The sequence below is a fragment of the Xiphophorus couchianus genome, chromosome 7 (genome assembly GCF_001444195.1).
Source record: "Xiphophorus couchianus chromosome 7, X_couchianus-1.0, whole genome shotgun sequence".
NCBI classification, from domain to species: domain Eukaryota; kingdom Metazoa; phylum Chordata; class Actinopteri; order Cyprinodontiformes; family Poeciliidae; genus Xiphophorus; species Xiphophorus couchianus.
In genome coordinates, this window is record NC_040234.1 from 19,599,755 (window position 1) to 19,613,207 (window position 13,453).

Below are 13,453 nucleotides of genomic sequence, written 5' to 3' on the forward strand. Positions count from 1 at the left end.
ACAAACCAGATAAAGTAGTTGAAAAGAACATTTTAACCTTTTCAAGAGGAATACTAAAATGGAAAGTACTGTTGTTTTTTGCTTTGTTTTCAAGAATTTTGAATGAGATGAAGGCCATCGAGAGCTTCCTGCCTCAAAACTCCTCAGCACAATACTACATCTCTGTCCTCATTAAGATAACAGACTTCATCTTGAACCCTGGCCAAGGTAAGTCAGCTTCTTAGTGGAATTATTGGGGAGACGTCATGTTAAATCCTGGTGATTTCTGATATTTGTTTGCATATTGAGCATTACAAATTTAAGTTGACTTTGTCAAAATGTTCCATATAATTTCAGGCAACATGAGTCTCTGGGAGAGTTTTGAGGGAGCGTCAATGAAAACCTTACCAGATCTTATTGACAAGGTGCAGTTTATGTCCTCTGATACATGTAGTGTGAGAACCTTTGCAACAAAAGTAATAATAAAGTCATGCCTAATTGTGTGTGTTTGTTTCAATAACAGCTGGCCAAACTTGTGGGAATGTTCTTGGAACTTGTAATTGAAAGCCCACCTTCAACATCTTTGGACAATTTGAGCCTTATTGTTTCTGCTTTGGAGCAGATGATGACTGGGAATGCAGATCAAGACACATGGGACAAGTAAGTACAATTATTCAGAGCAATATAAACAGATATAAGAAATATTTACCTGGTGTTTTCAAGTTATTTTAAACCATACCTTTAAGCTGTCTGTGCCAGATAATGCATTTTGATCTCCCTCAGTTCACAGACAGATGAAGTTGCCTTAATCCAAATTTTATTTTCTTCTGTACCAGCCTTGAACAGATGCTGGAAGGCCTGCTGTCAACTTTCGAAGGAGAAGAACTATGGAGGAACATCTCATCAGTCATGCCTGTTTTTGAAAAACTGACTGAAGCTGTGGTAAAGAACATGCACGCAGAGAATGGTGAGAAAACCAAGAGACACAACAGACACAAAAAAAGTCTTACAGGCAAACTGCTGACTCATCCAGACAAAGCATGTTTAGATAGCTAAAAGGAATAAGGCACACACTGTGCAAATTTCAATTGTACCAAGAGTATGCAATCTTGCCTCAAAGCCTTATTTTGCTATTTTAAACATCTACATTATTCACAAAACTAAACAGGCACTTCCCTTTCAGCAACTCTATCTGCTCCAGCCAATTTTCCTAAATTATAGTTTGTTAAATTAAGGTTATTGCCGCTAGGCAGGCAAACAAGCACATGGTCAAATCATGTCTGCCAAGACAAAATGATTCCAGTGATTGTGTGAGCTTTGACGGACAATTTTGACTGTAATCTTTATTGAATGCTCACTTGGTACACCCGTTTTATTTAACTAACTTGGATTGTATAGTCTTTTTTTGCAAATGTACAACTTTTAGTCCAAATTATGTGTTGAAATTTAGCTCAAGCATCACTAAAGATGTTTCTGGTCCAAATTTAAGTCCACTCCAGAGGTTGTTTTCTAACTGTTTCTGTTCTCCCTTGTTTAAAAAACTATTTCAACACTGGTAAAAAATAAAAAAGGAGAACTTTGTTTCAGCATTCTCCATATATTTCTATATCTTTTTTGTATTGTATTATTTAGTTACAAGTTAACCTCCATACGCCCACTCCTACTGTAAGAACACAACTCTCATCATATCTGTGGATTTTCATTGATGTTTTGTGAAAGCGTATATAAATTAAGGGTTTTGGTAAACTTTTAGGAAGTAAAGACATGTGAGTTAGCTTTTCTACTCAAAGCACCTGAAGGTGCATTTCCATCTCCTTCGTAGAGCTCTCCCTTGGGGTCACCAGTGGTGTTTTGACTTTCAAAACTGCCTCATTCCAGAATATATTCATATAATAATTGTTCTGTAACAATGTCCCGTTTTCTGAGTCCTGGCCTGACCTGATTTTGGCTGCCACCAGTTATGTTTATCCCAAATAAAATAACAAATAAAACACAGAAATTATGCGATGTAGGTACTTTGATAGAGGTAGTCATAATTAATCTAAGAGAAAATGAAGAAAACGGCAGCACTATCTCATTTATGCATCAGTGTTCCTTCACATTATCTGATCTTTATTAATCTCAAACTAAAATGCATAAAGGAACCGTGTCTGTACATTTTTCATTTAGCTTATAGAGGTAATTTGCATTTGTCAGTTTCATTTTTTCTTCTTCTCAGTAATGCTACAAAGCCTTCAGATGCCCCTGGTGGCCCTGATGAGAGACATTGGGCTGGCTGTGAACACTAGTCATCTCAACATGTCTGAGCTCACAGAAGGAATGCAGTTTGCCATACAAGGAACTCTTCAAGCAGCCCAGCAGGTCAGTCAGCTTTTATCCACTCATTATTCTGAATCTTCACAATCATTTGCAGTTTCCTTTTGTTATAGTTGTCTACATGTCTGCGTTTGAGGTGGACAATAAAGCCATCACACCAGCTGTCATGCATTATTGCATTTGACAAGAGCCGTTTCTCATCCTTGTCTAATGTCTCGTTTTTTTCAATAGCTTCCATCTGATTAATGTATCAAAACTGTCTTGTTTTTTTGTAACTTAATCTGTCTGTTCTAACAGTTTGAATAGGCATCTGCACATTTATTTAACTCAACAAGGTTTGAGACAGTATTGTCATACTGGAATATAATGTGGGTTTGACTTCAGTGGTAAACAGTCCAAATTACAAATTTTCAGGATATAGAATAGCTGATGGTTGCATGCAAGCAGGAATTTATTTATAAATTATTCACTCTACATATATTTGTGAAAAATCTACTCTTTAGATAAAAAGTTAGATTTCAAAAGTGTTTTTGTTGTGTGCACTGGTTTTGTTGTCTATTTTTTTAAGAAACAAGAACGTAAAAAATAATAGTATCATAATAGTTTCTCTTTTACATGTGGCTGTGAAAGAAAAACCTTTTAACTTTACATGTATAGCTTCACAAAAAATATAGCTTGCCTGACTTTGAATTGACTTTGGGTCATTTTGCCCCTTTGAAATATTGTAGCCAAGATTAATATGTACGCATTGCCATTTTGCTCTTTTCAGCCTGCATTTTGTACCCATATAGTGAAGCACTGGCATATGAATTCAGTTTTTCCTCATAGCTACATATTTATATGTAAAAACCAACCCCTTAGCCCAGGGGTGAGCAACTCCAGGCCTTGAGGGCTGTTCTCTTGCAACTTTTAGATGTATCTCTACTTCAACACACCTGAGTCAAATAATGAGCAGGACTCTGGGGAACTTGACTGCACTTAGAGGTGATTTGGTGAATTGGACCAGAGAGACATCTAAGAGTTGCAGGACACTGGCCCTCGAGGACCAGGATTGCCCACCCCTGCTGAGCCACTATGTCTTTACCAGCAATAAAATGTCTTAAACCCTCCTCTTGCTCTGACTTAAATTGCTCAGTATTTGAAATAATTGCCAACATAAACTGAATGGCTTTGTTCACTTCCTCCGCTTCACAACAACACCTTCTGTTCACTGATTGACCCAGTTGAAGTTCAACCAGAAGAATTTAACTCAATGGGAGAAATACCAGATGGAGTACTAAAGGGAGATGAGAATCTAGCGAAGCTGCACATGAAGCCAGTGCTCTGGTTCATCTTTTTAGAAATTCTAGAGATAAATTGTCATAAAAATGCTCAAATCCCATGTGTAATATAATCAAATCACATTCTGTATTATTACCTAAAACTTTGTATTACTCTCATTAAAAATAGCAAATTAGCTAGTATTTGTGTCAAACTAAAGTAACCCTTGGCCTCAAGGTGATGTTTGTTTTCTACAACCACATTTTCCACATTGAGTGGGTTATGGAAAATAACTCTAAATTGCTAGGTGGTTGTCAGAGTGAGTAACAATAGTTTCCCTGGCTGGTACAAATTGATTCATGGTTGGTATGAACTTTGCAGGTTATTATTTTCCCAAATTCACACCTGCAAAAGCTGGGTATACAAAATGGTGGAGGAGTGAAAAAACCAACACCCATCTGAGTCTTTTTTGCGGATAAACAAATCTCATATACACTTAAAGGTTTACCAACCTGCTGCTCAGATCCGAGGGTGCTTTTAAACTTTTAATGTCTGAGTGTCTTTGCCAGAATACTAATTCTGCTCTGCCATGATTTGAATTTTCCTCAGTTGCTGTGTAAAATTGACATTTTTCAACAGCAACAGAAAGTTAGTGTTTCTATGTTCCTTTGTGTTTTTGTCTGAACCTGCACATTTCCTCATCAAATTAAAAAAGAGCCATCCTAATTAATTTCCCTATCATGATAAAAACCACCATGCAGTGGAGAAAAGTTTGTGTCTTATCTTGCAAAAGACATGAATACCCTCAGAGTCTACACACGGAAGAGACTACACGGTACTTCAGTGTATGTTATTTATTCAGTGCTTATGTGGGCGTACAACATTAACACAATGAAAAACAGACACCTGTGGGAGAATTATCTTTCTCCCACAGGTTCTTTCTAAACCTCAAAAGAAGAGATATTTGGATCTTCCCCTTGCCACCCCCTCCCTACAGTCTTTTGTGTTTTGAGCACAATGTTTTTTTTTTCAGCAGGTTATTAGAACATTGTATGGAACATGATATAAGAATGGTTTCTCCTTTTTTGTCTCTTTAGGCAAGTGGCACACTGAACTGGAGTGACGCCCTTAAAGCCTGGGAGCCTCTTGCAGAGGCAGCAGGGACAAACCTTTCCGGATTTGCTGTGTGGTGCAACACCAGCCTGCAGCCTGTTTTGGATGCCTACGCAGCAGCAATCACCGACTTGTCCCACCTGAACATGAGTGTGAGTAGGAGCATGGCAAATTAAAATGCAAACTACAAATGTGTTTGTAAAAAAAAAAAAAGTGCTTTCTTGGAAATGAAAAACAACAAAAAAAAAACAGTTTCAACACTTGGTGGCAGTGTTGTCACTCAGGAAATAAACAGTCTCGCTTCTTACACTCTTTTTCTCCTGCATGCTTCTACACAGCACATGGACATGGAACCAATAAGTGTGAGCTTGGCAGCTGGCAGGATTGTCAAAACATTACAGTCTCTCTATCACGTCAGCATTAACCGCACAGATGTGATACAACAGTTCATCAAGACTCTCTCCTGCCAGCTCCTGCAGCTGACAGGCATGCATTTGAGCTACGAGGGACACATATACTGGTACAGGCTGCTCCAGGACATGCAGTTGCAAAGCAGGTCAGCCACAATTGGATTATGTTGTTCCTAACACGATGTGCTCTTTACTCTTGTTATAATTTGGGTGCTCTCAAGGAAATCACTAAACAATGTGTTAGTGTTGAATCTGGCGATAATAATTCAACTCACTAAGAGCTGTTTTGACAGTAAATCATATCAAATTAACTTAGTGGTCTATTTAGGTCTCCAGGAAACCCAAGCAATTTTCCCATGGTAAATGGGAAAATTGCTTGAGAAGAATATAGAATGAAAAGAGGAGAAAAATATAGAATGAAAAAAGGAGCATAACGTTGCCATTTTTTTTAAACAGAAACAACCTTTATGGTATTTAACCAAAAAGTTTGAGGACAGTTTGATTGGGATCTACTGCATCAAACACCAATCTGAGTTATTTTAATCATCAGCCAGTACAGAATCGCAGCGCAACACTTCATTAAAGCTAATAAAGCCATATTCGTTAACTACAACGCAGCAACTTTAAAATGCTGTAAAATTATACACCACGTTTCATCAGTCTTACAATTCACTCACTAACTAGCTTCCAGATGAAGCAGTCTCTCCGGTTCTTTCCTATGTTCCTTTTTCTGCTTACAGTGTCAGATATTTTTTGTTCCAACCGGGATTTCTGTAGGTCAGATTCAATATGCTGCTCCAACATGGGTTAGTTCAATTAAAATAGCTGCTGTAATGTAACTTAACATGTTTCCTATAATGTGCTTTTGTTTCTAAAAATGTTTCTGACTCAGCATACCCACAGTGAATAATGAACTCATATCCTGATCATATTTGCTTTAGTGTTCTGCGAATGTTAGCATGTTTCCTCTCTGTTTTGACATGACTTTATTCACCTTGCTACATATTTTGATGCAATTCCAGTTAATCATGCTCTAACAAAGATACTCTCCTTTTGAAAACAATCAAAATAATGAATGGTCATGACGGTATTCTTTGTAGGATATTAAAGGTTATTTAGTAATAATCTTTATTTAGCCATGAAACATATGCTGAAACTGTGATATTTTTTACCCATAGGTCCAATCCAAATTCATCCTATGCATAGAAGTTGGTTAGCCCATGTGATCAACCACCTTATACCACTTATTTACAATTTTCATTTCCTTTATCTGGACATGATTTACCTTGTTTAGAAGGGTGACAGAATTGTCTTTTCTCTGCTCCACAAAACAAGTGCTGCTTTGAATGATTGGGAAATTAAAGGATGGTGTTAAAGACCTGTGTGTGATGTCTAAGCACATCAGACAGAGCAGGTCACATGACTCATGACAGAGGGAACTGCTGCAGCTTCTCTCCCACTCTGAAAGCTATTGTAAAGAATGAAACAAGCTTCATTTCTAAGCTGAAAATTGGTGATTTTATCACCAAAATAATGTACACAAACTTTCATACAGTTTCTCAGACTGTGTTAATAAAAGCAGGCTGTAATTGTGAAAAATTGGCTGCGTAAAACTATTATTGCTGGGGAAGTGGTTGACATAATCAGAGACATAGATCAATGACAAATATTGGGAACCAGAGTTTTGTTAAACACTCCTGATACTGATTAATTAAAAGTGCCGTGATCAGGACTCTGGGCTGAAACCTGGGATCGGATCAGGTCATTCCTGACTACAGCGCAATCAGTAAAAGATGTGCTATACAGCAGCGACAAAAGAAAACATTTCCATCGAATTCTGTTTAGAGCACCGACCTTTAGAGACAATTTCACCTGCAGCTTACATGAACTCATCGTGAACCTAATACTTAATTTGCTGTGACCACATTATCCACAAAGCACCACTGAAACCTATTTGATTCATACATAATTACACGAGGAGCTGAAGTGGTCACATTTGCATTCAAATTGATTAATTTAACGCTGGTCTGCCTGAAAACAGGCAGGTCTGAATAGATAGTAGCTTAGCCATGATTCAGCCTTCTTCTCTTCTTAAAATTGATTTCTCATTTTATGTCGGCACCATTAATGAGCCGGGCATGGGGATAAGGATCACAATCTGAGTATCCCAGGGAATCAAACAGGTCTAACTACATGAGTTATAGCTCTTTAATCTGTTCCTGAGGATGAAGGGTGAGATTGGAAATGCCTTTTCTTCCAAATCTGAAAAGAAAAAAAGAAAGATTTTGGGAATCACTGCAATAAAGAATTAGAATAAAACAAAGGTTATTATGTTATGCAAACATATTTACGTTTTGACATTCATTTAATGTCTTCTTTCCACAGTTTGGTTTCCATCAGACAGCTTTCAGATGAATTGCTTGATGTGGCTCCTTTCCTTCAGCCCTACATTGAAGCTGCGTTCAAAGCACTGAGCCACGTTCTGGTCAACTACCATCTCACTGAAAGCAGCAGCTCATCCCAGGAGCTCATTGAAGAGGCAGCCGTGATCTTCTTAACCTCTGCAAACATCACTTTGAATGACATCTTCCCCATGGTGTCAGGAAATGCTTCTGGAGTTAATTTGGCCTTTTTTGCTGACACAATAGAAAGTATAATTACACTGATTGTCGATACAAGGGCTTTTGGACATTCGCCTGTGGTGTACCAGGCCATGGAGCACTTCCTGGCAACAAACGGCACTTACTTGACGGTGGAGCGCGTGTATGAGATGTCCGTGTGGCTGGCCTCAACTGAAACATTTGGACTGGAAATGCTGAGTCAGGCTCTTTCCAAGATGTATGAAATCGTCAGACTTCCACTGTCTATTCTGACCAGAGTGAGTGTGGACGTGGATACTGCAGTGTATGAAGAGCTGGTTGGAAACATATTTGCAGCTTTTCACCAGTTTGTTAGCACTAGTGGTGTTCTACCCCCAATGTCCAGCGGCAACCATGAAGTGAGGAACAGGCGGAAACGCGACCTGTCGCTGATGATGACAAGAGACCCCTTGAATGACATCATTGATATGTTTCAAATCGACTACCCAGCCATGTTCAGAGCCGTCTCTGTCCCTCCGACCACGGCAGACATGACAGAGACGGCCCATGTGTTGTTTTCAAATCCTGATCTGAACATTGTGATGAAGGGAGCAACAAGAGACATGCCATGGAGCTTGAATGCTTCACGAGAAGACACTATTGATGCCACCCTTGGGATGTTTGCCTTCTTTACTCATCCTCAAGTTTTTGAGACGTAAGTGTTCCTTTAAAGATTAGCCAAAGAAAGAAAAATGTTGTGTACACTACTATTTTCTCTAGTCCAAACAATGATAAGTCTAACTTGTTCTTCCTTGTTTGTCTTATATGGTAGTCTGGGTTATATAAACATTTTTGGTACTATTTTCCTCAGGCCATCAATGGATATTCTGACAAATGCTGCTGAGATGCTTCCTGATGGTTTGCCATTTGCCTCTGAGATCAAAACCATTAGCAGGGCACTGGCAAGTGAATCTCCAGGTAATAAAAAAATGTTTTTTGGACTATTCTCTTTTATTCAGTATATTTTATAGGCTTTCATGCAAAATCCATAAAAAACACTAAGAGTGGAATTGAACATTTGTGCTTCAGTTTTGTCTTTGTTTTTTGTTTTTTCTTACTACATTAATATCAACACATGTTTGATGATTGCTTTTTTTACTCTGGTGCAACTAGAAAAATAAGAGCTTCTTGTCCAAAACTTGATTGAGATGACATTTCTTTATTGAGGACCAAAATTCAATAAGTCATTTAAATAAATGTACATATTTGATCACTTTATGAAATTTAAAGGAATACATTAAATAAATAAAAACATTAATTGATTTTTCAAAAATGTTTAAATTACTAGTTAAGTAAATAACAAATAACAAAGGCATTTTATTTTTTATATTGAACAATTTCACCATTTTGCATAACTAGAACTTGTTATTAAATGATTATATTTTACAATCTTATTGAAATTATTATTATATATGAATGTTTAAAAATTATTATTATTATTATTATTATTATTATTATTATTTGGGATTGGGATTTCATTTTAGGTCATTTCAGATTATTTTTACTATGCCAATGCCTTATTAATGTAATTTTGAGCCACACCGCTTAGAAAAGAGGTCTCTGTTATAAACATTAAATTATATAGGAATATATAATCAAACAATCCGGTTTGTACAAATCCAATCCAATCCCATAATACAATTTGACTATGACTGTTTGATAATACGGTCAAATTCAGATCCTCATGTGATGTCAAATGGTAAAAAACATTATCTAAGAAAGCCCAGCCAACTACATGGAGTTATTGACTTAAATATAATAAATAAATAAATAAATAAATAACTAAATAAGTAATAATAAAATATCTCCATCTGAGCATGCGTGTAAATTCAGATTTAGCTACTTATTCCTTCACTTGCTGTTGCTATAGCTTGTGTTTGCAGAGCCACTGTGATAGCCTGAATGTATAAATACAGCCTGCCATTAAACAGTTACCAGTGACTCCAGCTTGGAGCATCGTCACCCTGTAATTTATAACGGTTGCAAGACCAAGGGAAGACCATAAAACATTTTGTTAGTGCTGTTGTAACTGCACATATGATTACAGCGCTTCGAATATTCACTCTGCAGATATGAGGAATAAGACTTCACACCGACTTAGCTTCAACTCCCAAAGAGCCCAAGGCCATGTGGCCCATCTCCAACAGAAAGCCACTCAGCACCTTTTTAAATCTCATTAGCAAAGTAGAATTCAATCACTTATCCTGTCCGCCCTCGCTAAATGTCTCCCCTTGCACTCGCACAAGTATGCATCCATGACCTCTTTTTAATATGCTTCTGTGCTTGTGCGATAATGTTTTTCTGTGTGCATAGAACCCCTTTGTAGGCAAGTTCAGTTTTCAACTCTCAAACCCCACTAATAAACACTGCAAACTGTTGTGGTTGCAAAGACCTCAAGGTATTGAGCAGCCTGAGATTAAACATTACAATTGTCTAATTTTGGACTAATTAAATATTCTGTCATCCCATCTTGCAGCCTGAGGTGGTGCTTTTCTTAGGACTTGTCAGATGCGTTTTTATGCATGACGGCATCTAGGACTGCTGGCCCTTCTGGCCCCATCAGTCCCGCACAGAGCTTTACTTTAAGCACATCATTTGCTGCTCATTGCTCAACGACGGTACCACCGTAATGGCGTGTGTCGTAATGAAGCCCAGTGGGATGTCATGTTATTCTGTCACCTCGCAGGCCGAACTCTTTAAGATTCCAGACACTAATGGCATCTCTCTCAGCCTCCCTCTTTTCACCCCTGCAACTCTCTGTCTTTTCCACCTGTCACAGAGAACCTGAGAGTCATGCAGGAAGCCATCCAGACAGCCCTTCAGATCAGCCCAACTGACCCAGGATACACAGATCAACTAAACCAACTGAGATCTGAGGTTTGTGCATTAACTTGCCTGTCATTTATTTTTATCGTATGATAGTGACTCAGACGAGGTGAAGGTTGCTGCGGATTGTATTCACAGATGCAACCATTTTGAAATTCAGCTTAATTTCTGTGCTATTAGCAATTCTGAAAGTTATCACCTAATCACTTTGAACTGCTTACATTTTTAAAACTAAAAATCACCAATAAAGTCCACTCTCAGAACCTAGTTCTTAGTTTCACTCTAATTATCAAGGTTTTAAGATTTTGTGCTGTAATTGAGTGACATTATTTTGTTCTTTGCACTTCCTTAGAACTACAAATAAACCTTCAACAAGATATTCTTGCAGTTTAAGTGTTTTTGTGTGTATGTTATTACTAATGTTTGATGTATTGCACCTTATCTCATTAAAAAGTGTCTAAATATGTATTTGATAATTTTATACCATCAGAGTTCATTATATTTATAGCCACTTTGTGTCCTATAGGTGTGTGCTTTGGAGAACTCAGATTTGGTGGCCCTGCTCTTGCAGTCACTTTCCATGAAACCTGGGGATCTCTGTCACACAGTTTTGCCAAGCCTGCAGGTCTTGGCTGACGCTGTACAGAGCAACAAAACCTCCCTGTCAGAAATCGTCTTCCAGGCTGTCGTCGGAGATCCCAGAAGATACAACCTCCAGTCAGACTGGTATAAACATTTCCCTCATCTGATTTTTTTAAAATTACAAATTGTCCAAAGAAGCATGCAAATATAATATACAAAATGCTTATGGGGCTATATCATTAGTAGTTTTTTAAGAAGAGTCAATTAACTTAACTTATTTAATCAAATTATGATGGTGTGTTATCCCCTTGGAATAAATTAAACAGCATAATTTGCAATATTTTTTATGTACAAACTTAATTTACAGTATGAATGTACATGGTTACAGGACTGCTTTGTTGAGTGAAACGCTGGGCTTGAACATCAGCAGTCTGCGCTCGATCAATATTACTGCTCCAGGTGAGTCTGTCAGTCTCTACGTCCATTCTTAAAACTGTCAGTGCTGTAATTAATGAGTTTCAGTTTTGTCTGTCTGGTTTTAATTTTGAATTTACCATTAGGATTTAACTTTCTTTGGCTTTATTTTATCTAACATTTCTTAACCTTCAAACATTTTTTTTTAACTCCATTAAATTGGAGCTTACCGCAATCAAATATTACATTGTACACATTGCACTGTAAAGGTTTAAGCATATCCCCATCTTTTTGATAAGAATATACAACTACCAGCCACTTTACAAGGTATAGGTAAAGTGTACCTTATAAAGAAAACTTATAAAGGGCCAACTAGTAACATGTCGGTCCTACCACATTTATTTTTTGTGTAAAAGAGTCACATAGGCATTGAAAACATTTCTCAAAAATGTTGCCCCATATTGAAGATAACATCAAATAGTTGCCCATTCATATGCAAGTTTCCTATTTTATTAAAACACAGTCTTGCTCAAATTAATTGAGATCTGATGACTGAACATCATATTAGCACTGTAGACTTATTGATCTCAATATGATTTCTTTGGTAGGTTGTGGTGTTTGAATGATGCTAAGTTAATATGAAAGTGCTCCAAGAAAATATACCCCACCAAAAACAACTCAGCATTCACAAGTCACTTAAATCCCCTCTTTTTCCCATTTCTGATTAGCTGTGTGAACTTTAGCAAGCTACCTTCTATATGTGTCCTCATTCACGGAGTTGCCGCTATATGATTGATGGTTTGTGTTAACCAAGTTAATCAAGTTTACTATAAACTAGTATAACCTCCTCATAAAAACAGGCTAATGATTATTCTGTTTCCCTATGTATAACTGATGCCCACTCTTTCTCTCACTTGGGTCTTTGTTAAGACTAAAAAAAGTATTTTCCTTTACTTTTCTAATAATTTCTCTTCATGCAAAAACACCTTGTTACTCTCCATAAAAGCAATTTTTTGTAATTTAACTAAATATCGTTAAGCTGACATATCTTGTTTGTTCTGGCAGGAGTGGTGACAGCTGGCGAAATGCTGAGGAATAAGGAAGCTTTCATTCTGGCCGTCCAGGAGCACATGAATATAGATCCTGCAGCTCTTCTTGCTCTGATGGAAACCCCTCTACCTAACAACACAGAGGTGAGCCAAGACCTACATGTTAGAGTTTCACTAGAAGTGCACTTTTTGTTTCTGCTCTTTGGTGCCTTTTATTTGAAATTTCTGTCCTCATAATTCAGGGAGTTATTTTTTTAACAAAACAATGAATAGACCTGCAATTCTGTCATTGCTGCTCAAATGGATTTGTCTGATCAAATCAAATCAAACTTTCTTATGTTTACATCCATTTTATATACACAACATACAATCTTAGTCATGTCTCTGGCATTAAGGCCTATTTATATATCTCTCATGATACCTTTTGGAACAGATCCTGACGTGGCTGGCAAACCTGCATTATTGTCACCCCACTGAACCAGTGAACACGACAGAGGTGGACATTCTGGCAACTTTCTGCGCTATGTCTGCTGAAGACTGGTACAAGTTCTCACTGCTGACGGCTGAACATATAAACACAGAGAAGGTCATTTACAGAGTAAGGCTCAAAGTCGACATGTGTCTTCCCTCCCGTCTCATCAAAACAGTGCACCTAGTGCCTAACTGCAGCAGCAGGATGTCACAGAGGATTTGTTTCAGAAACATGAGTCACATATTTTTTCTTTTTTTTTCGTTGTTTCCTTTTTAAATCTGTTTTAGTTAATTAAAGAAAGAAATAAGAGAAAATACAAAAGACAAAAATTTCCATTTCACACCCAGACCTCTCATGCTAGCTCTTCAGTGACTTTTACAGATTTTAGGTTTG

General features: G+C 37.4%; 1 protein-coding gene across 1 annotated transcript in view; it reads left to right on the forward strand.

The window, feature by feature from the left end:
- The window catches only part of abca12 (ATP-binding cassette, sub-family A (ABC1), member 12), a 68,239-nt gene that overhangs the window by 16,613 nt on the left and 38,173 nt on the right, over positions 1 to 13,453 (forward strand). Inside the window, exons 20-33 of the mRNA XM_028022585.1 lie at positions 95 to 207; positions 337 to 404; positions 503 to 639; positions 816 to 946; positions 2,198 to 2,340; positions 4,653 to 4,820; positions 5,007 to 5,224; positions 7,464 to 8,372; positions 8,529 to 8,635; positions 10,497 to 10,594; positions 11,070 to 11,269; positions 11,514 to 11,584; positions 12,605 to 12,732; positions 13,022 to 13,186. Coding sequence (XP_027878386.1) covers positions 95 to 207; positions 337 to 404; positions 503 to 639; positions 816 to 946; positions 2,198 to 2,340; positions 4,653 to 4,820; positions 5,007 to 5,224; positions 7,464 to 8,372; positions 8,529 to 8,635; positions 10,497 to 10,594; positions 11,070 to 11,269; positions 11,514 to 11,584; positions 12,605 to 12,732; positions 13,022 to 13,186 — 2,656 coding nt within the window. The remainder of the gene's footprint in view (positions 1 to 94; positions 208 to 336; positions 405 to 502; positions 640 to 815; positions 947 to 2,197; positions 2,341 to 4,652; positions 4,821 to 5,006; positions 5,225 to 7,463; positions 8,373 to 8,528; positions 8,636 to 10,496; positions 10,595 to 11,069; positions 11,270 to 11,513; positions 11,585 to 12,604; positions 12,733 to 13,021; positions 13,187 to 13,453) is intronic.